Source organism: Saccoglossus kowalevskii, chromosome 21, assembly GCF_978046115.1.
Source record: "Saccoglossus kowalevskii chromosome 21, keSacKowa6.1, whole genome shotgun sequence".
Classification (NCBI taxonomy): Eukaryota; Metazoa; Hemichordata; class Enteropneusta; family Harrimaniidae; genus Saccoglossus; species Saccoglossus kowalevskii.
In genome coordinates, this window is record NC_140661.1 from 25,214,177 (window position 1) to 25,238,825 (window position 24,649).

General features: G+C 33.0%; 2 protein-coding genes and 1 long non-coding RNA gene across 3 annotated transcripts in view; 1 reads left to right on the plus strand and 2 right to left on the minus strand.

Annotated features, from left to right (window-relative positions):
- LOC102800832 (uncharacterized) overlaps positions 1 to 24,649 on the plus strand; it is a 46,477-nt gene that overhangs the window by 10,492 nt on the left and 11,336 nt on the right. The gene's annotated exons all lie outside the window — the stretch shown is intronic.
- On the minus strand, positions 73 to 20,812 carry LOC102801921 (protein lifeguard 2-like). The gene is made up of 10 exons (XM_006823961.3): positions 20,730 to 20,812; positions 19,048 to 19,229; positions 17,987 to 18,171; positions 17,520 to 17,584; positions 16,233 to 16,286; positions 14,703 to 14,793; positions 14,049 to 14,086; positions 12,182 to 12,227; positions 6,427 to 6,606; positions 73 to 5,646 (listed from the first exon to the last, which is right to left on the minus strand). Exons 2-10 carry the CDS (start codon positions 19,199 to 19,201, stop codon positions 5,494 to 5,496), a joined length of 966 nt encoding a protein of 321 aa, XP_006824024.2. The 5' UTR covers positions 19,202 to 19,229; positions 20,730 to 20,812; the 3' UTR covers positions 73 to 5,493.
- LOC146729819 (uncharacterized) lies at positions 10,165 to 12,022 on the minus strand. The gene is made up of 2 exons (XR_014928088.1): positions 11,340 to 12,022; positions 10,165 to 10,521 (listed from the first exon to the last, which is right to left on the minus strand). It is a non-coding gene; the product is annotated as an uncharacterized LOC146729819 (long non-coding RNA).

Sequence of the window (24,649 nt, forward strand, 5' to 3'; positions counted from 1 at the left end):
TTTTCCGAACACAATGCAGAAATATATAGTGATTCATGCGTTTTTGAATGTGACAAAAGTTATCAGCATAAGTAAGATGCAACGAGAACCATAGATTTTATTTGATTAGACAAATTGTATCATAAAGAAATAAAAACAGGATAGTTTAATTGTATTGCTGTACGGAAGTGATGGAAAGAGGAAGACATCAAGGCAGAGTTTTAATTTTAATATCGGTACAATCATGTATCAAAACAATTTCTTTTCACCATATTCCAATCAATGAAACTATCAGAAAAATAGTATTGTAGATTATTCTGTCTTGTCAGGGAGAAAGATACTTTATTGTCCAAGTAGGTGAAATGTAACATGGAATATCCACAATACATGTCATATCACAGATAGTTCAAGATACATATATGAAACTAATCATTTTTAAAGATTAAAAATAATAAAAACATAGTTAAACTACACTTGCCCTGTATATTTAGGGGCAGGCAGATCATAGCATAGGGTGGGGATATCATTACATAGTTGGAGCAAATCACAGCATAAGATGGAAAGATGGACTACAAAAGGTAGGGTACTTGAAGATCACAGCATATGGTTGGAAGATCATAGCATAGGGTGGGGAAGGTCATCTATACATACAGAATGTATGATAGTAATCACCTTATTACAATGTAGAAAAAAAATATGAAAAAAGACACCCTGTATTGATAACATTCACAGAACAATGTGAGATAATAAGAAAATGCTGAAAAAAAGCACAGAAAAAATTATAATTATTCAAAAGTAAAAAAAAAAAAAAAAAAATTGCCACTACTATGACTTTCCCATTATTTCAAAACAGCAAGCCAAAAAAAAAATAGATAAATAGATAACACAATACAATAATTGGGAAAATTTTCCCTTCCATTTTTTGGTACAACTACAAAACAGAAACAAATCAACATAAACCTGTCACAATTCATTTTAAAACACTTTTAAAACACATTTTTTATTGCAGACCGTCGTTTATGTGACTATAAAATTTGAATAAAGTGCATATTACCCGGTAGACAGTACAATCTGAAGCAAATAGTACCAATTAGCATAATTTATGCAAACGCCAGTTTTCTATATTTTTCTAGAGGACAAAGCTTAATAGTGTAAAAACCATAAAATTTTGCGACATATGATAGCATTTCAAAAAATAATAATACAAAACCACAGTAACATAACAAATGTACATAAACAGCCTCTGTTTAAAAATACTTGAAACCTGTTTAAAGCGGTTGTGCTTTTTTTTTCATTTATGTTTCCTTTTTTTAATGAAAGCCAAAATGACCCCTGTACTACGAAATGAACACACAAAGTGAGTAGAATGTTGAAATGAACATGCAATGCATAAGCACACACCTGGCCTTAGCACAAGTACAATGCATTATGGGAGACATAATCATGACATTTCTACAGTTTGCAGCAACAATATTAAATCACTAAAATGTATATACTCTTAACAGTTTACAATACACAGACCTGTACTCACTAACTCCATTTTCAGGTGATATCCGAATTAATCTAATAACCAGACAGAAGGCCTGTTACAATTCAAAAATACTCTGATAAAATACATCAGTAGAATTATAATATATACATTAAGTACAAGCTATTCACATGTAAATTACTTGTGGGTTAAATTTAAAAAAAACTTTTCTCATTGTAAAAAAAAAAATCAGCCTCAACAAACTTTGCAACTATCTACCAGCTCTACATCTATTACAGGAACTAATTAATCCTACAAGTTGCTAAAAAAAAAGGTTCTTAAATAAGGTAAATATATGTATATATGTCAACAGTCAAGTTTCTAGTTTTTTGGCAGCTTGGCTACTGAGTTGGGAGGAAGTTTACCTACTTTGAAAATATATGCATGGATACCACATTTTAAAAAGTTACATTTTGTTCAGTTATATACTCACAGTACACTTTATTTTACAAATATTTCCTAAATTTTCAGAGGCAACTGGGTTTCTACAGCACAGGTTTGGAGTAGCTATATATTCAAGATAGTCAGAAGTGCATTAACACATGGTATTCAGCAACTGGAGAACCAGAAATTCAGCTGTTAGGTGACTGGTACAATCAAACAATTCTTGTCTACAAGTACATTAAGTAACATTCATATAATTATAAAAAATGTATCTATTTAAAGAACAGGAGACAAAATTGTATGTCAAACAATCAAGTTAACTTCAACTAACAGTATAATTATTACACTATAAACCATGCAACGTTTGTGATAGATAAATGACTCAGCATTTGGGAAAACTCAAACATTTTGTAGCATTTTTGATCTTTGAGTCGTATTAATATTCAGAAAATGTTGTCCTCATAAATGCCGTTAAATTATTAATTTCAATAGCAAAGAAAATTAAATAGTATAATGGTATACCAATGCATTAGTTTAGTTCAGTCTTATCAAAAGTATAGTTACAATGTTTATTACAAGTAATTAATTAAGTCATGCAACATATATACACATTCACTGTCATGTTTGAACCCAACACTGATTCCTCCTTCTTTTGTACTAACTTACTCTAGATAAAAGCTTTATGAAATAAACAATTCTGTAGTAATGTTTTGTTGAAAATAAGCATTTCTTTATGGAGACGATTATTTTACGTCAGCGATTGTGGCGTACTGAGGTGCGTATCTACTTACAGTGGTAAGGCGCATTGCAGTGGTCGTGAGTTTGAATCTTGCATGTGTTTATAAGATTTTTCATATGCCTTTATTTATATTTACTTTATGTGCAGAGTTATTTTGTTTGGATAATGCAATATATGAATAAATAATGAATGAAAAGTGGTTTAAATAAACTAAATTAAGATTTGATTGTACAATATTTGATTATAATAATATTACAATTAACTATTTTTACTCATAGCATAATTATATCAAACTCAGGTATTGAAGAACTGGAAATTTTGGTGTCATTTTTTAGTTCTTTACACGGAAGAACCAAAAATAGCAGGTTTATCTCCGATTCTATAATATATTGGTTATTTTCCTGTACATACCACTGGGTGGTTAATTAAAGCCACATCAAAAGCAATAATAGAATACATAATTCACTACAGCACAGAATTAGATATAAATTAAATATATATTCACCGTGTAATAAAAATTGTCAAGCCTCTGAATCAATACATTTGGAAAATGTATTCTGTCAAAATATTCTATGAATCAGAAAAGGCTTAAAACCATCTAACCCAAATTGCAGACACTGATTGTGTCTTACATTGCACTCCAAAGTTATTCATGCATTATTGGGGTAATGGGTACTTTTGTGAAACATTTTATCATATGAATATGAATTAATATTTGATTTTCTCATGCAAATCCAGGCATATTAGATTCGTATCGAAAAGCATTAGCCTAGGAAACACAAAATCAAATGGTTTGCCAAACTGTTTGCTAATGTTCAGATATCATTTCAATGGAAATCATTGACATTTGATTAATTAGTATAATTTTGTTGCACACATTTAGAACATCACAAATTACACTTCATAACACCAAGTTATATAAATATCTCTGAGTACAACTTTTAAAAGCCTTTGAAATAATAGATATGTTTATCATTTGTGTTGATATCAACAGCAAAACCGACATACCGGTAGGTTCAACATGACTTTACATTCATGCATTTACATTCCAAAGGTTTTTTTTAACTCATGATGTTTGTTCAACGAAAGCAATATAGATCATGTATACTGCAATCCAGCCATGTTACAAACCACAAGTGTCAGCAAGTCATAACATTGCTATAATTAAATACTACATTCAATAATTATTTTAGATCTGATTATTAACAATAATTTTCAGAATTATTTTTAGGATTATTATTGTTATTTTGTTTGGATAATGCAATATATGAATAAATAATGAATGAAAAGTGGTTTAAATAAACTAAATTAAGATTTGATTGTACAATATTTGATTATAATAATATTACAATTAACTATTTTTACTCATAGCATAATTATATCAAACTCAGGTATTGAAGAACTGGAAATTTTGGTGTCATTTTTTAGTTCTTTACACGGAAGAACCAAAAATAGCAGGTTTATCTCCGGTTCTATAATATATTGGTTATTTTCCTGTACATACCACTGGGTGGTTAATTAAAGCCACATCAAAAGCAATAATAGAATACATAATTCACTACAGCACAGAATCAGATATAAATTAAATATATATTCACCGTGTAATAAAAATTGTCAAGCCTCTGAATCAATACATTTGGAAAATGTATTCTGTCAAAATATTCTATGAATCAGAAAAGGCTTAAAACCATCTAACCCAAATTGCAGACGCTGATTGTGTCTTACATTGCACTCCGAAGTTATTCATGCATTAATGGGGTAATGGGTACTTTTGTGAAACATTTTATCATATGAATATGAATTAATATTTGATTTTCTCATGCAAATCCAGGCATATTAGATCCGTATCGAAAAGCATTAGCCTAGGAAACACAAAATCAAATGGTTTGCCAAACTGTTTGCTAATGTTCAGATATCATTTCAATGGAAATCATTGACATTTGATTAATTAGTATAATTTTGTTGCACACATTTAGAACATCACAAATTACACTTCATAACACCAAGTTATATAAATATCTCTGAGTACAACTTTTAAAAGCCTTTGAAATAATAGATATGTTTATCATTTGTGTTGATATCAACAGCAAAACCGACAAACCGGTAGGTTCAACATGACTTTACATTCATGCATTTACATTCCAAAGGTTTTTTTAAATCATGATGTTTGTTCAACGAAAGCAATATAGATCATGTATACTGCAATCCAGCCATGTTACAAACCACAAGTGTCAGCAAGTCATAACATTGCTATAATTAAATACTACATTCAATAATTATTTTAGATCTGATTATTAACAATAATTTTCAGAATTATTTTTAGGATTATTTTATTACAAAAAATGGACACTGGCAGTACCAGGGTCATCTTAAGTTTAATTAAAGCGCTACAGTTGTCAAACAACGCGTGTTCGAATTTCATGTAAACAAATAATGTATTTTACACACATTTTATACATCACTATGGATCCCATATCGAACACGACGCTACACAACGACTGTAGTGCTTTAACATATTAAGTACTATATAACCATTTCATGACAGAAATATTCACAATACTAAAATCTTACAATATTTTTTCTGTGAACTGTATATTCATATTTATTTCTTAATGTATGTGTTCTATCCATCCAGTGAGACAACCCTGTTACCAGTACAAATGACTGTCAATGAGAACACTACTTCAGGATCAACCGATTGAAATTTGGAAAGGGCTAATATTCCTTTTCACTTTGATGTAATGTTTACTATGACTACTGTTATACAAAATTCATCATTCTGTTCTCTCAAATATCTTTTGATCAAAATTTCAATGGTCGACTCCTTATCTATCAGAATCTTGTCTTCTTTCAATCATCCCGTTTAACTGTTTGAACTACCGCCAACCAGACGCAGGAGAAAGAGAAATATATACACCATATCGATATAGAGGTTCAAAGCAGCAAATACGTAATCTTCAGGACTTATTTCGTAGCGCTTACCACCAATAATTAGTTGTGTGTCAAATGCCAGGAACTGTATTGACAAAGTACATGTACATTTATATTGTGTGAGTATACATGGGATGTATCACTTTATTGTTTTATGCAAACATAACATATATGCATCCAATTAATTTGGGATGTACATTTCAAAATTCTGGCAGAAATAACATTAATGATGTAGTATGTGAGACTTCAGACTCTGAAAACCAAAGTAACATTTAGAATAGAAAACATGACAGTATGATTCATACATTCTATTAATGCAAGATCCCTTATTATTTATGCAGAGTATAAAACCTCATCAATGACTGTTTAGATACAGTAAATGTAAGTCAATACATTTAAATTTAGGTCTTCATGGAAACAAGCACACATAGCAAATTTGGTTTACCAGTATCGCTATTAGGTGAACTGCTATAATTTGATTAATTCCGATAAACCAGTTTGAAACAGGTGTATTAGGAATGTTTCTCAGATTGATAATTTCACTGAGAAACCTGGGCTCCTCACTGAGAAACCAGGGCTCCTCACTGAGAAACTTGGGCTCCTAGATGAGAAACCTGGGCTATTCACTGAGAAACCTGGGCTATTCACTGAGAAACCTGGGCTTCTCACTGAGAACTTGGGCTATTTACTGAGAAACCTGGGCTTCTCACTGAGAAACCATGGCTCCTTGCTGAAAATTTAGACTCCTCACTGAGAAAATTTCACAAATATAAGGTTTATAGGGATTCTGTTGATCATCCTGTAATGTAAGCAATTTGCTCAGTCTTATATGAGTTTGGCTTAGACAGATATGTTTTTAACTTACCGCTGAGAACAACAAAGCTCCAAGTCCAGCATAGACAGTCTGTAAGATGTTGTTGTAGGTGAAGATACAAATAAAGCCAAACAGGAAGAGAGCAAGTGAGCACATGAACAGTACACTGCCACAAGTAGTGAAATCAAACTTTGTCTGTATGGAAAAGATTGTCACTCCGAGACACACTCCCTGTAAACAAATTACAAATTGGTTGAGTAGATCCTACAATGGGAAAATTATTCAAAACAAAAATCTAAGGACAACATGATTTGCTCAATAGCAAACACACAGTAACACAGTTTCACAGGAGAATAACTTACTTGCTTTATAATGGTGTTACAAACATTGATTACCGTACTATTCAAGCATGAATATAATAACATACAAACAATCAATACTTTAGACACAATATCTGAAAGTGTGTTTTGCAAAATACAAACCGCATTATTATTTATACTGCCTGATCTTATGTTATTTAACATTCTGTTTTTCTACTTGTTACCTTTCTTTTATTACTTTATCAGCAAAAAATGAATTTGTAATAAAACTTTATTGTTATAAATCGGAACATTTCCTCAGTCATCACAGCAGAAGTAGAAATCAATGCTCTTACAGTTTGAATATACTACTTTTCCAGAAGATACAGCGTTTCGTATGGCTGCGCATACCATTAATATTTTGGAATCTAGCGTAAACTTGCACGTGTGATATTGTGCTTCTGAGTGTAACTTTCAACATCACGAAAATAAAATTTCCCTCTATCAACTATCAACAAATTGAGATTTTTGTATTTTCCGCCATGACTTCCAGGAAAGTGGTCTATGACTTTGGCACCATGTTGTTGAAATGTTTATCACTACCATACAAGATATATGGTTGCCATGAGGGACCAGATGTGTGAATTCATGTCTTTGATTGGATAGCTGCTTGACCCTGTGTCACTACAGCTGTGTGATTTTGAATTTCTGATTGCGTTTAAATTATTCTAACAACCAACTTGGCAGAATTCTTTCTACAAAGCTTCATCGGACCGACACTGTCATTATGTGAGAAAGTCTCGCTAAATCTGCCAATGTGGATTTGTATCCTATTATTGCATGCTCTGAAAAAAAAACTATTATTTTTACTACCATGTTTTTATTCGATATTTATTTTTTGTGGCACCAAATGATCGCCCCTGTGCTGAAACATTGCCAATGGGCGATATGTTGCAGTGGTCTATCTTTCAGATAAATATGGTACCGGGTAAGTATGATAACGTATAAAGCACCCCCTTCCAAACAAAGGGTTTAATTTACTTAATACTAAAATCCAACCTACTATTGTTGAGGTGGGAAGGTAACAGTAGGTATGATTTTAGCATTCATTGACCATTTACTTAGGAGAGAGGTGTTTATTACATAAGGTTATTACGAGAATACCTCAAAGTATGCACAAAGACAGTACAGCTGGAGTATTGTACTGTCTGAGTGCATACTTTGAAGTATTCTCGTAATAACCTTATTATTATACATCTTTTCCTTCCAAGAATACACCATGGGAATGCCAAAATTCAAAATGTTTAGAACATAATCAGCAAACCTTTTTGTGTAGAGTCTGCTAAAACTTTGGTGGCAGCCATTTTTGTTTTTATTACTATTATTAAAGGACGCTTACGTGCATAATCATTCCATATTTGGAATTCGCATTTCCTAATATGGTAGGATGAAAAAAACCCATAAAATATTGCAAAATTACAGCACGCTGTAAGCATTACGGTGACAGATGTATAACAAGTCATTGAAAATGACACAGTTCCCGTTCAAACTGTTAAAATTGATCTTCATGTTCTAAACTTGGTCTTGACAATTTTCAAGTATATACAAAGTGCTAAAAAACCCTTCAAATACAGGTTATGCCTGTATAAATACTTGAAACTGACTACTGGGTGCAATGACATGAAAAAACACCAAATTTGGTTCACAGTGAACAAGTTTGAAGGCAAATTACAGGGAGGTAGTCGTCGTGTTGTGCATGTGCGACATTAGTGTTGATAAACAGATTTTTCCAAAATCCAATGCGCAAGTATGAACTTTGACCTGGTCGCCAGACTTGTACTAATTATTGCCTGTGACTTCTTTGATACCTTAAATCCAACCACGTAAAAAATACCCAAATAAAGCTTGGTAACGTCTCAGTTTGTACTCTTTGATCTGCACATCAGTCAAAGTCGCCATTTTTGTTTATATGAAACCCATATATATCGTGCATGCGTGGTGCGACAATTATCACACTTTAAATCAGATTTCCAAATGTATAGCTTACTTTATTCTTCAGTGTATACAGCAATGTACTTAAAGGGACGTTTATGATTGGAATGTAATATGGCAGTGTATTGATAGTTAAGTAAGCATTAGAAACACAAGGAGAAAGTGTAGGTTTTCAGGTAAAAATCCTGTGTTAGCAGACAAAAACTGTAAACCTATACTTTAAAGCAAGTACGAGAACAAATGTTTGATTTGCAATCGGTCACATTGCCAAACTTAATTTACATAAAAAACTTTTTCATTTGCTCATAACTATTCAATGCATACCACTTTACGTCAATATGACCCTTTTTTCTCCCAAAAAATCGCAATATCTCGTTAGAGGCTGTAGCTGTTCTGGTTGTGAGTGCATACCCCCTTCTTTTTCCAATTTTTGAAAGTTAAGAGAAAACTCCATCTCCTCATCAACTTCAGCGTTAAGTTGGTCAATTTGAGAGGTCTGTTTTTAATAGCAGTTAATAAACGTGCTGGTGAGAGTGTGCAAGTGGCACCCTCACTTATCCTCACCCTGCTTCTCCAGTTTTAAAATTACGTGCACCTCTTCAGTACAAGTATAGTTATCTGGAGGGGCCAAAAAAATGGTCACATGACCAAAAGTGGTACAATTAGTAATCTTTCAGGTGAAAGGCTTCACGTAGCATCAAATCTTTCAACTAGCTGTCCAGGGATATATGGTGGTTTTAGAATTTCAGATAACTATTGATGACAGATTGCAACTTAAGTTTGAGCGACTGTTCAACTTATTAAGTTGGAATGGGGTAATTTCAAATGCTACGACATCAAGAGATTGTTTGGTTAAAGTGGTGGTTAAGTGTTGGATATGGGCAGCAACTTGAATTAAATTATGAAGAACAACCAAAACAGCATTTCCATCACTATCCATGTAACCTTGGCCATTTCTGCTATGTGAAACAAAAACATAGAACATAGTCTTATAGGTAAATATGCCCAACCCATAGTCTTTGACAATAATAATGGCATGAGCAGTACTTTCAAAAACATGTTTTAATGCACTGTCAATGTCAAAGTCAACTTCAGCAAGGCACCCAACAATTGATGTGCATGGAATACAGCTAAAATGATATGGTCCAAATGAAATGCAACTATTTAAATCAGCAACCTGTAAATACGTACTAGAATCTTTGGTATGCCTGTTAGGATAAAGTTTTAAATGCAACAATTGCCCTATATCTATATGTTATCAATATTCGCACTGTTCCAGTTAGCAGCATCCATAATCATTGAATATACCAGGACTACAAGACTGTTTGTCATGCATGTACTGGCTCCAGATGTGGTACCCAAATATTTAGGTGAACCTTGATTAACATTACCTGCAATCACTAATTTACCTTGACCTGTTATGTCACAGTTTGAAGTAGGACCAGGATTGTTTTCTATATCACCACTTAGCAACAGAATCATTCTCATATAGTACAAATAAAGTTGCATAATCCATACAGGAAAAAATCTTTTTATTACAAACTTTAGTTTGTATACAATGACAAATTCAGAAGACCAAATACAAAGTTCTATATGCATGATTTCTCAGTCAGAAAGTCTTCTCTGTAATATAATATAATATTGGATTTATATGGTACTAATAGTATGGTAAAGATATGGTATATAATGGTATAATGTATACTGGTTCAATCTGGAGTACTTTGGTAAGCAGTGTATGTGACAGTACGTTAACAACTGACACCTGCAAGCCTCTCTAAAGCAGTTGGTGAGAGGAGTACAGTACTAAATAAAGAAAAAATTGAAAGACAAAAAAATCTTCTTTTAAACACAGATCCTGTAAAAAAGCAAAAAAAAGTACATTTAAACAAATAGGTTCAAACAAGTCACATTGGACGTAGATGGCGCTGTGACAGCAACAAGACGGACTTAAAATATTAAAGATGGCGTCCGTGTTCACGAAAAGCACTGAAGGTCGTCACGATATTAACGTACCGGTACACTAATTCAGGTCATTTAAAAATTGCAGTTAGATAAACACCCAGTTACATCGTCAAAATAATAAAATTTTAAACCATTCAGTTGTTCTGACCGTGTCATATATATTGACAGTGCACTTTGAATAGTGTAGCCAGTCTTCGGGACGCGATGACGTGACGATACAAACCTCCAAGATCTTTCCAACTTGCTACGAAATTTCATTGTTCCATCACAGTGATTTTTTTTCAAATACAGCATTTGCCGATGTCAATTTCTACAAATCTGCCTGCTTTGCACATCCCTAAAATCACCCTGTCGACCGTTGCCGACTAACATCCAGAACATGGACTGTGACATGGCGAGACATCGTTAAAATGAGAATGTTGACAAAATATTCTCACATACATTCCACCCAAAATAAAAAAAATGCGCCCATCAGACAAAAAAAATCGATCACAGAAAACTTATTATTTTTGAAAATAATTAACTTGTTAAAAGATAGATACCGGAATACCAGTAATTTCGATCGTTGACACAAATGACGGCCATCGCAGTGCAGTGATCACCGGCTACGGACATCGTCAAAATCTGAACAATTTACCTCTATAGATCGGCAAAGATACAAGTCCCAAACATTCATATATCATAGTGCTTACAAATATATCATGTACTTACCAAATAATTTATTGATCTTCAAACTATTCAGTATCAGCGCGAAGTCACAGAGCAACCATAAAAAAATTGTCCTACACGAGGTTTTTTTAACATTTACCTGATTGAAGCGAATTCGCTCCCATGATGCAACAGTAGAACACATTGCCTGAACCCGAAGATCATGCCCCGTTTAGCATGATCGAGGTACGTGGTAAAAATACTGATATCTTTATTGCAATCATAATCAAATCAGGATATCAAACAAAATACGAATAAAGGTAACATTCTGACAAACCAACATAATACTACTACTTTATTGACATCAATTTAACAACATAAAAACAACTTTGTATTAGATGCATGTAATTTATAGTCCATCTTAATCAGAATCTGCACATTTTCGGGTTTAAAATAGCTGCCAAACGCTCAAAATTGATCTAATCTCAAAACAACTTCACGTGCATATGTATACCTTCATGACATGTATGTGTACCAAATTTGAATGGAATCCATCAAAGTGTGTCTGAAATATGACGATGCACGCACGCACACACGCACGCACACACGCACGCACACACGCACACACGCACGCACGCACATAACCAAAAACACTACTTCCCGTTTCGGACTACCGTCCGAACGGGAACTAATAATATGCAGTATCATACAATTCAGCAGATACTGAACTTGGTGGCATGACAAAATTTGTTTTTCTTAGCATTTCTGCTTGAAAAACTATGACTGCAAGCAGGCAATGAATAAAGTTTATCACATGAATGTAGAATGTATGTACAGTATAGTATCAATTTGGAGTAATTGTCATTTATTTTAAGATTTATAATATTTAGAGTAACAATACTTACAGCACAGATGCCAAATGCTATCAGAACAGACTTGGTGTCGTAAGTACTGCGAACAAAAAAACAATGAACAATTAGGATAAACCAGACAAAAAAATAAGTGTATTTACAGAAAAAAACTTTTCTTACTAAATGTATACCAAAAAGGGGCATAAAATAGTGTACAATGATTTCAAATGTCATTTACTTTCAAAAGTAAATTTTATTAGTCCCCGTTCGGACGAAGTCCGAAAACGGGGACTTATAATTCGGTCTCCGTCCGTCCGTGTGTCCGTGCGTCCGTGCATCCGTGCGTCCGTCCAGAGTCATATCTCAGAATCCCTTGGACCGATTCTGTTCATTCTTTGCATGTGCCTAGTACTTTATGTGGGACATATGCACATGCAGTGGTTTAGCGATTTGATTCAAAATGGCCGACTGGCAGCCATCTTGTTTTTTGAAAATGTTGTATTTTGGACATGCTTTGTCAGTTTTCATTCAAACTTGGTACATAGATTATACATGTTAGAATACATGTCCATGATGATTTATTTCACAATTGGATCAAAGATGGCCGACTGGCAGCCATCTTGTTTTTTGAAAATGTCGTATTTTGGACATGCTTTGTCAGTTTTCATTCAAATTTAGTACATAGATCATACATGTTAGGATACATGTCCCCGACCGTCCGTGAGTTCCTGAGTTTGTCTGTCCGACCGTCTGTGTGTCCGTCTGTCCGTGTGTCAGTCTATCCAACGTCATATTTCAGAATCCTGTGGACCGATTCCGTTCATTCTTTGCATGTGCCTAGTACCTTATGTGGGACATATGCACATGCAGTGGTTTAGCGATTCAATTCAAAATGGCCAACTGGCAGCCATCTTGTGTTTTGAAAATGTTGTATTTTGGACATGCTTTGTCAGTTGTCATTCAAACTTGGTACATAGATTATACATGTTAGGATACATGTCCATGACGATTTATTTTGCAATTGGATCAAAGATGGTCGACTGGCAGGCATCTTGTTTTTGTTTTTTTATGCAGTATCTTGGACGTGCTCTGTCAGTTTTCATTCAAATTTGGCACATACATGTACTTTATACATGTTAGGATGCATGTCCATGACAATTCGTTTCAAAATATGGTCAAGGATGGCCGATTGACAGCCATCTGACTTTTTGGCCTTACTACTATATTTCCACAATTTATGTACCATTTTCATTCGTATTTGGCACATACATCATACATATCAGTGTGTTTCATAATCAGATCAAAGATGGCTGAATAACGACTGTTTTTATTTTGGCCATATTACTATGACACGAAACATGTGTTTTGATGTAAATAAACAATCTGTTGTATACGCCACTTGGAACTCAAGTTTCAAGGACATGCTCGCGACAACCCCTCCGCTTTAATATGACGAGCACAAAGAGAACTTAACGGGAACTGTGTCATTTTCAATGACTTGTTAAACAACAACTTCAATCCCAAACCATGCTGAAACTTTAAAGCTGTGAATATACTCAAAACATGATGTGCATGATAGTGTACATAATCTCTAACATTCAACCCACAAATTTCTATTTAAACTTTGATACAGACCTGTAATTATAATTTTTTAATGAGAACAATGTTTCAAATGAAGCATGTGTTCAATGATATTCAAGATACAGATACATGTACCCTATTGTTGTTTGAAAAACTTTGTTTTGTGGAGGATAAAAGAAAACCTAATACTATTATGCAAGGAGAATAATCTATAATAATAAGTAGTTGCTTGTTTTTTATACGAATTATATTTGTGCCAGGCTACATGCATTAAATGTCACTGTTTTCTTTTTCTGATTATGTGCATATTACAAGTGCTGATGGTACAGCGCATACTCACCTTGATATTGTACCAGCCATATAGGACAAGCAAAGTGTCTGAAATGAGAATGAAACAAATGAATAAAAAAAAGGAATTTTTTATTACATGGCTGCTATTCACTGATATATTTATCTTATTATAAGATACATCAGTGTTGAGGCTTCAGCATGCTCACACAACTCACCCTCAGATATGCTTTTGAGGTACCAAACATAGCTTGAATCCTTGGTTGTGTGTATTATGTCTTTATAGTCTACATATCTACAAGGGTTTTACCTTGCTCCAAAGCATAGCCAAGTTTATGGAGTACTGTAAAACACTGACTGTAAATTGGATCGACTCATAGCACTATGATTGATTAATCAACCAACCAACCCCTAATGTACTTATTATTGAAAATATCCTTCTTGAATCCTTAAACTCTTTACGAGATCTCTGTGGTATTTTGGGGGTGAGGTGGCACTCTCGCTCTCAATGGGATCTCTGTGGTATTTGGGGGGTCATGTGGCACTCTCGCTCTCAATGAGATATCTGTGGAAAACTAAGGAGACATATGTTTTGTTGTGAACTAAACATGTTAAAAACTATTGTGAAAAAGAAAAGAATTGAGACCACTATTAAATATGGCATGTTAATTTTTTAAATTGTAAGAAATAAGTTAGACAAACTTACAAATAGTGCCAACATGATTACGTTTGTTGGATAACTTCGACGGATTTTCTCACAGCAAACCAAAAATATGAAGAATACAATGAATAAAGCACTGTAAAACAAAATTAATAATTAATTATCTGAATGTAAAAATTTTTATAAATGCATAATCTAACAATCCAATAAATTTAAAGCGAAATATAATTGATAAAACTGAATGAGAATCATTTACACAAAGATTTATTTAAAAAAATTAAGGTCTAATAAGAAGATATTTTATGCAATAGCACAACTAATAATTGAGTGAGTTAATGTTTATCACAGAATGTTTTATTCATTGTTATTATTGGAAACTTATGCTCGTTTTAACATTTTAACATTAATTCTATTTTGAATGTTTTATGAAAATAATAGACCACTTTAATACAATTGTTATTACTTTTAATACAATGCTACATGTACTATTACTAATATACTAGTTAATATCCATTCTCATTGTTATGTCTGTATTACATTACTTCCAAGTGTTACTGCAATGTTTTATGTACCTAAAACGCATTGAAATAGTCTAACTGCGCCACCCCATGCGACCACACATCAGTGTTTTGATAATCTGTTAATCAAGCTTTCGGGAAAGTGTCTAGGAAGGTTGCAAAGCCTAAAATATTAGTACTTTATAAATGATTTCAAAGGCATCAACTAGTTTTTAACCACTATCAGCTGCCCCTCCATACCCCTAAAGGCTACCCTAATTGGCTAGCTAGTTATGGCTCTGTAAGCCAATTAGAGATACCCCTAACAAATTATTTATAACCCACTCATGAAACATGCACAGCTTTTATGGATTGGCTAGCTGGTTACGGCTGTGTAGGCCAATCAGAGACAATCTAACAAGTTACTTATAACCCAATAATATAGCATGTACAGCCGTCACTGATTGGCTAGCTGGTTATGGTTATGTAAACTAATCAGAAACAACCTTACAAGCTAGTTATAACCGACTCATAAAATATGCGCAGCCTTCAATGATTGGCTAGCTGGTTATGGTTATGTAAACTAATCAGATACAGCCTTACAAGCTAGTTATAACCCACTTATAAAATATACACAACCTACACTGATTGGATAGCTGGTTATGGTTATGTAAATTAATTAGAGACAACCTTACAAGCTAGTTATAACCGACTCAAAAAATATGCACAGCCTTCACTGATTGGATAGCTGGTTATGGTTATGTAAACTAATCAGATACAACCTTACAAGCTAGTTATAACCCACTTATAAAATATGCACAACCTTCACTGATTGGATAGCTGGTTATGGTTATGTAAATTAATTAGAGACAACCTTACAAGCTAGTTATAACCGACTCAAAAAATATGCACAGCCTTCACTGATTGGATAGCTGGTTATGGTTATGTAAACTAATCAGATACAACCTTACAAGCTAGTTATAACCCACTGATAAAATATACTAAATTGCTGGTTAATAGTTTGAGGCGAGTGCCCAAACCATACATTATGTTGAAAAACAAAGACATTCATACTCACTATGACATCCAATATATCCAGGAGTTCCGCCACACAAACATTTTCACGTCCTCACTACAGATGGGAAAATATAAATATAAATTTGGCTCAATGCCTGAATTTGTGGTGCTTTGATTTAGCTAAATTACCAACAATTATTACATACATTTTGCTAAATATAATGTAATACATTTTGCTGAAGAATACAGTTTGGTGTAGAATAAGAGTGTGTAGTAATTTCTTGAAAATATGATAAAATCAGTACACATCAAATACTTTCTTGATGAATAAACTTCGCATATTAACAATTCATCAATAAAATAACATTACTGATTTTGATTTTGTTTAATGCAAAATGGTGACAGACTATAGTCAGGCATAGTTATGCATGCACACACAAAAATGTTAAAACACTGTAATCCTGTGTTTGCTCACTTATTTGAACTTTCATGGCGTTTTTTTCATCTTTAGCCAATCTGAGTGATGGCTTTTTTCAAATTATTAAGGTCATTGTGAAGTTTATTCATTAAGAAAGTATTTAGTATTTACAATTTGTATTTTCAAGAGATTAATATGCACCTCTATTCTACATCTGGCTGCATAAATTATTAATGAAACAAATGTTTAGAATATTGTCATCACCATCATGATGAAATCTTAAGCCTGAACATTAAATTCACACATACTGAAATATTATATTTTTTGCTGTTGTGTTTAATGTATCAAATTGCATTTCGCATGTGACCTTAGTATTGTACTGTGAGTGAAGTACAAGTTTGTATGTCCAGTTTGGGGTACAAAGCTAAAACTGTGAAGTGGTGCGTGTAGAAACAAGACACATGATTTAATAATCCACTGCCAAAATCAGCTGGTTCTAAATAATGTGTCTCATACAAGTCATGTGCGTCATCTTACATTAATATTTTGAGTATATTGTATGCAAGACAAATATTTGAAAAAACCACAAAGTTAAAATAGATGAGTTTCAAGTTATAGCACCATCAGTCAGTTTCATTGTGAGAATAATGGTTTGATTTCTAGTATGCAATGATATCCCTGGTACCTGGTGTTTTGATTACATGGCGTAATCAACCCACATACGCTGACGAAATTGAAATGATTTTACACCAAAGTTTATGAGGTAATGGTGAAACTTAAAACTTGTCTATTAAATACAGGTAAATAGTATTTAAAAGGATAGAATGGTTAACTAAAGTTACATGTAACCCCACAACAATTACCATGTTTCTGGCATTTCTGTGACATGTGTATGTCCATATCATATGGTAAGAGTCAAATGAAACTTACTTTAAGACAAAGAGAGCAATGAATCCCATTGTACAAAGCAGCTGCACCATCAGGATCAAATAAACCTGAAATCAATGAAATCAAACAAAACTGTACATTTTCTAATTCAACCATCTAATTGTTTAGCAGACTTTTATAATTTATTGGCTTCTGAAATTTCGACAATCTACTCTATTGAACGCATCACGGTAGTAAATTTCATTATTGGATTATAATCTGTTGGTGATTTCACAGTATGATATTACAATCGTCGATCAGCACTCGAAGTGAAACAAGTACTGAACAAGTTTTAATAGTATTCGATGATAAGAGATGAAATACATTTAACTTATTGACACAACTTAATGATAAATCTGCAAGTCTTTCCTTTCCAGGACTAATGTAGAATAAGCAAACATGTTCTAGGGCTAGTGTGCAATAAGCATACATGCTAGTTATGTGCAAGACACACACAACACACAACACACCTTTCTGATAAACATTCTTCTGACTGTTTTATCACTGAACGAACTCGACGATTCAAACCCACCACTCTCCACAGCTGATTCAGCTTCATCAGCATTCATAGGTCTTGATGGTGCCGGATCAGGATCAGGATTATAATCAGTCGTCGGTGGGGGTACAAATGCAGTTGGTGGAGGATATGCTGGATCTGAAGTGCAATAAAAACAAATACAGAATTTTTACACTTCACAAGTAAACCAAGCGTGATTGAGTCTTATAAAACTTATCATGTCTCAAGAAATGCAGATGCATGTGAGCAAAAAAAAAAGGCTGATCATTACAATTGTTATCAGTTTTCACAAGGTTGAATAAGTTGTGAGCAAAATTCAGAAAGCACAATGTTGCTCACTAAATAAAATATGGAATCTGTTGTAAAAGATGAGCAAAATTTTCTCTTGACCACGTACACATGTATCCAGAACTTTTAGTTTAAACTTTTTTCAATATGCCAGTATATGTACCCACTAACTTTTAAATATAAATATTAATAGCAGCTAATCCTTCTACACTATTTATTTCAAAGGGAAATTTCGCCTACCGTTTATAACAAAAATTCCTTGTGATTTAATTACCCTCCAAATGTATCTATGTAAGTGCCTCATCTGATCACCCAATATAACCAACAATAGGCTCAGCAGGAACAAGCACCAGAGAGTCAAGTATCTGGGTTGCTACTGAGTAGACACACTTGTTACAATGATTAAAAAGGCACTTCCAGTTAATAAAAGCCTAATCTCACAACAAATTTACTTTCTGGATTAAAATGACAATGGATAACAAAGATGGATTAACTTTGTAAACAACATAAACAATAATGTCTCATGATTCTTTGGTGCAATCCCTGGGCTTGGAAGGCTCCCCTTTTAAGTGAAGTGTTTAATGTATTCGCAGTTATAACATCAACACACATTTGGAATGTCTGATGGATTTCTTAAAAAAGGATATCACATTTGAAGAATCAAGAAGATTTTGAAACTGTATCGGATATGAATCAGACATTGAAACACGCCATTGAAATTCCTACCATTTTGATGTGGATATCCAGGACCAAAATCAGAACCATACTGAGTATTATATTGTGTGTTGTATGTATCATTGACAGGGGGAGGGGAGGTAGGAAACTGGGCCTCTCCGGCTGTAGCTTGCTCATAACTTGGTGGTGGTGGTGCAGCACTCATTGTAATTCAACAGTAGTATTAAGTAACTCTGTAACAAAATAGATGGAGAATAATGAAAACACAATCACCTGCTATTTAAAAAAGACAATCTGAATTCCATACCCACACAACACATGTACAAAATTTTCAATGAGAACTTCATGGTATATTGCCATGTTGAAATTGATGCAGGGTTTCCTCTAAAAGATGGCAAGAGGCTAATTTTGCCAAGTTTAGCGACACACTTTTCTAAAATCTGTGCATTAGATAAATGTGGGTCTTAATAGGGAGTCAGACCCTTGATGTGAAGAGCTTTTTGGACATTCTAGGTTTCACTTTGCTATTGAAAACAAATTGTACATTACTTTGAGAGTGTGTACAGATAAGTATAGAAGTTGTTCGCACACACATAGATATATAGGGCAAATGTCTCCTGATTGGTAGATAATCTATCATTTTTAATACTAATTTCACAACAACTCGAAAGAACAAATGTAAAAAAAAATAAAGTACTGTAATAAATACATTATTCAGAAAATGTCTCCTGATTGGGGAGAGGGCCTTACTTACTGAGACTTACAGCAAAGTGTTTTTTTCCCTCAATAGGGCTCCAAATCTGGGGAATTCACAAGTTGGTGGCAAACCTAGGTCTCAATCAGGAGAGAATAACTCAATGAAACATATTGACAATCCACAGTATGCAATTTTTGAGGTCTATGCACATTTTATATTACTATGCATTTGTTGGCATACACGGGAAAAAATGGATAAAAGTCTCGTAATTGGGAGAAAAATATTTTAATCTAATTTGTTTACATAAAGGAAAAAAAATATTGGGAGATTAGTCAAATATAAAGTACTTATATTAATAATACTACCGGGTAATAGGATTGTGCCATGTTCAGTCCAACTGTTCCACTGTTAAAAGTATTTTTCCGAGCAGTGCTAGCATTAAATATTTTTTTTTTATTTCTCATGCAACTTTGCTCTAGGGAATAATACAAATCTTTATAGGAGAGTTTGGCTAAAAATTACACAATCCTCAATTACATAATTACTGTATTACTGTAACATATACACTTATAATGTATGTAAGGGAAAGGTGGTGTGGTTGTTATCAAAATCAGTTATATTTGAATGATCCGGTAGACAATTAATGCAACTGATGGTTTACAAGCGCTTCTTTCGAACATGTGCTTCTAATAGAGCAAATACGGTATCTATTTGGGTAATTTGGCCTTGTCATATTTCGGGGAAAAGTGCTTTGCTAATTCGGTGGAAGAACTGTGTTTTGACGGAATACGGGAAATTATCTAAAACACATATAACTCATTATCATATTCTCTTACTGATTTTAAAAATTTCCTAATACATGTATGATATTAAACTGCGTGGAAACAGCCAAGCGCTGGTTGCGTCCTGGTTTGGTTTGCTACGCTACATCTATAATTACACTTCCTGTACTTCAATAAATATTTAACTTAAATCATTGCTCGCACATCCAATTGTCAATGAGAAGACCACGATTAGATCAAATACACGTACTGACCTGCTAAATGCGTATAAATCGGTTAAAAATTACCGAAGACACCGTTCAATATAAATAAACAGCAAAATGACGTCAGGCCTTGAAATTTGCTTCCTGCTTCTGTAACCTTGTTCCTCAAATTACTATAAAATCAGAGATCGCGTAAAATAAAAGTTATAATTTCAAGATATTCTGCTACAACACAATAAAGAAAATGAGCGTTTTATTTTTTTATTATTGCAGCCTTGGAACAAGGCAAGTCATGCGTGAATATTTAAATTAATAAATTTTATGTGCGAACGAGGATAGGGTCATTTTCAGGTCAACATGGAAGAGAAGGTGGTTGAACTGCCAGTGAGACCAGTGTGAAGTTGGCACGCAATAAGAGCACGCATTAGAAGCTGACAGTCAATAAGAGCACTCAATTAAAAAAATGTAGTACACTGGCGTTTTTTGTGTATACAGTGGTGATGTGACTAAAATAATCAAAATTCGGATATATGATAGCCAATTTGTTTTTTGAACGAATTTTTAACGAAAATATAACGAAGCCATACAAGTGCTACACCCTATCGCACTGTACTTGGCCGCGGCTCGCGGTTTTATCAAGTAATAACTGTCTCGTTTGTTTCCAATTTAAACTGATCATTCAATATTTAAAAAAAATCAATCTTAGTTTACACATTATAAACCAATTAAAGACGAAAAAAGTGGTCATATATATTGCGTTTCGATGCCCATGTACGGGCAATATTTAACATTTTTTGCACAACAAATGCGATGTTATGTATAATTAAATCGGCTGCAGCCACTTCAAATACAAAGTTATTTTCGAATGTTATATATCAATCGATGCAGAACTAATAGTAGATTAAAAATGTAATAGTCCCTTTCCGGCACAATATGTTGTTACTCTATAACCACACCCTAAACTTGGCCAATATTTCACGTTTTTGGCAGACAAAAAATGCGTTAACACATTTAATAAAATCGGCTGAAGTCAGACCAAACACGAATTAATTTCCGCGTATTATATATCAAACAAGACAGGGAGTAGTAGATAACAAATATATTAGTCACTGTCCGGCAGAACATGTTGTCACTCTGTAACCACGCCCTAAACCAGGTCTATATTCCACGTTTTTGGCACAAAAATGCGATGTTATTTATAATCAAATCGACTACAGTCACTCCAAACACAAATTTTGGATGCTATATATCAATCGAGAGAGGACTAATAGTAGATTACAAATTTATTAGTTTCTTTCCGGCACAATATTTGTCACTCTATAACCACACCCTAAACCAGGTCCATATTTCAATTTTTCCGCATCCTGTTATTTATAATAAATCGGATGCAGTCACTTAAACCACAAATTTGTTTTCGAATATTATATATCAATCGACGGGGAATTAAAAGGAGATTAAAAGTGTATTAGTCCTTTTCCGGTACAAGTTGTCACTCTGTTGCCATGCCCTAAACTTGGCCTATATTTCACGTTTTTGGCACAAAAATGCGTTAATACATTTAATCAAATCGGTTTCAGTCACATCAAACACAAATTTATATTCGAATATTATATATCAATCGAGAAAGGACTAATAGTAGATTACAAATTTATTACTTTCTTTTCGGCACAATATTTGTCACTCTATAACCACACCCTAAACGAGGTCCATATTTCAATTTTTCCGCATTACATACAAATAGTGAAATTATGCAAAACATGAAAATAGTGAAAGTAAAACCCAATGAAATTACTCAAAACATCAAAATAGTGAAAGTAAAACCCAGTAAAATTACTCGAGTTATTAAAATACCGACGTAACGTAAAACATCAATATAGTGAAATTAAAACCCAATGAAATTACTCAAGTTCTTAAAAATAGTGAAATTAAAGGCCAGTGAAATTACTCAAAACATCGAAAAAAAATGAAATAAATCCAGTAAAATTATTCAAAACATCAAAATAGTGAAATGAAAACCCTGTGAAAGGATGCAAAACATCAACATAGTGAAAGTAAAACCCAGTAAAATTACTCGAGTTATTAAAATACTAACGTTACGTAAAACATCAATATAGTGAAATTAAAACCCAATGAAATTACTCAAAACATCAAAATAGTGAAATTAAAACCCAGTCAAATTACTCGAGTTATCAAAATACCGACGTTACGTAAAACATCAATATAGTGAAATTAAAACCCAATGAAATTACTCAAGTTCTTTAAAATAGTGAAATTAAAGGCCAGTGAAATTACTCAAAACATCGAAAAAAAATGAAATAAACCCAGTAAAATTATTCAAAACATCAAAATAGTGAAATGAAAACCCTGTGAAAGGATGCAAAACATCAACATAGTGAAAGTAAAACCCAGTAAAATTACTCGAGTTATTAAAATACTAACGTTACGTAAAACATCAATATAGTGAAATTAAAACCCAATGAAATTACTCAAAACATCAAAATAGTGAAATTAAAACCCAGTCAAATTACTCGAGTTATCAAAATACCGACGTTACGTAAAACATCAATATAGTGAAATTAAAACCCAGTCAAAGGATGCAAAACATCAAGCATGAAATTACACAAAACATCAAAATAATGAAATTAAAACCCAGTGAAATTCCTCAAAACATCAAAATCGTGAGATTAAAACCCAATGAAATTGCTCAAAACATCAAAATAGTGAAATCAAAACCCAGTGAAATTACTCAAGTTCACAAAATAGTGAAATTAAAACCCAATGAAATTACTCAAGTTCTTAAAAATAGTCAAATGAAATGCCAGTAAAATTATTCAAAACATCAAAATAGTGAAATGAAAACCCAGTGAAAGGATGCAAAACATCAACATAGTGAAATTAACAATCAGTGAAATTACTCAAATTACAGAATAATGAAATTAAAACCCAGTAAAATTACGCAAAACATCAAAATAGCGAAAATTAAACCCAGTGAAATTACTCAAAATAGTAAAATTAAAACCCAGTCAAAAGAAGCAAAACAACAAGCGTGAAATTAAACAAAACATCAAAATAAAGAAATTAAAACCTAGTAAAGTTACGCAAAACATCAAAATAGTGAATAAAACCAACTGAAATTACACAAAACATCAAAATAGTGAAATTAAACCCCAATGAAACTTCTCAAGTTCTCAAAATAGTGAAATTAAAACCCAGTAAAATTAGTCAAGTTCTCAAAATAGTGAAATTGCGCAAATTAAAATCGTGAAATCAAAACCCAGTGAAATTACTCAAGTTCTCAAAAATAGTGAGATTAAAATCCAGTGAAATTACTCGAGTTATCAAAATAGTAAAATTACGTAAAACATCAAAATAGTGAAAGTAAAACCCAGTAAAAGGTGCAAAACATCAAGCGTGAAATTACACAAATTATCGACATAGTGAAATTAAAAATCAGTAAAATTACTCAAGTTATCAAAATAATGAAATTAAAAGCAGGTGAAATTCCTCAAAACATCAAAATAGTGAAATTAAAACCCAATGAAATTACACAAAACATCAAAATAGTGAAATAGTGAAATTAAAACCCAGCTGAATTACTCAAGTTATCAAAATAGTGAAATTAAAACCCTGTGAAAATAGAGAAAATAAATGCCAGTGAAATTGCTGAAAACATAAAACTAACTACCATTGTAAAATTACCAATATACAATTACCGATTTACCATGATCAATATACCTACCAATACAGCATTATCAAGATACCTTTACAGTATCACCAATATACCATCACCAATATGCCATTACCATTTTTGCCATTTTACCATTACCTATTAATCATAACCACTTTACCATTACCAACATACCATTTTCCATTACCAATTAATCATAACCACTTTACCATTACCAACATACCATTTTCCATTACCAATTAATCATAACCACTTTACAATTACCAATATACCATTTTAGCAT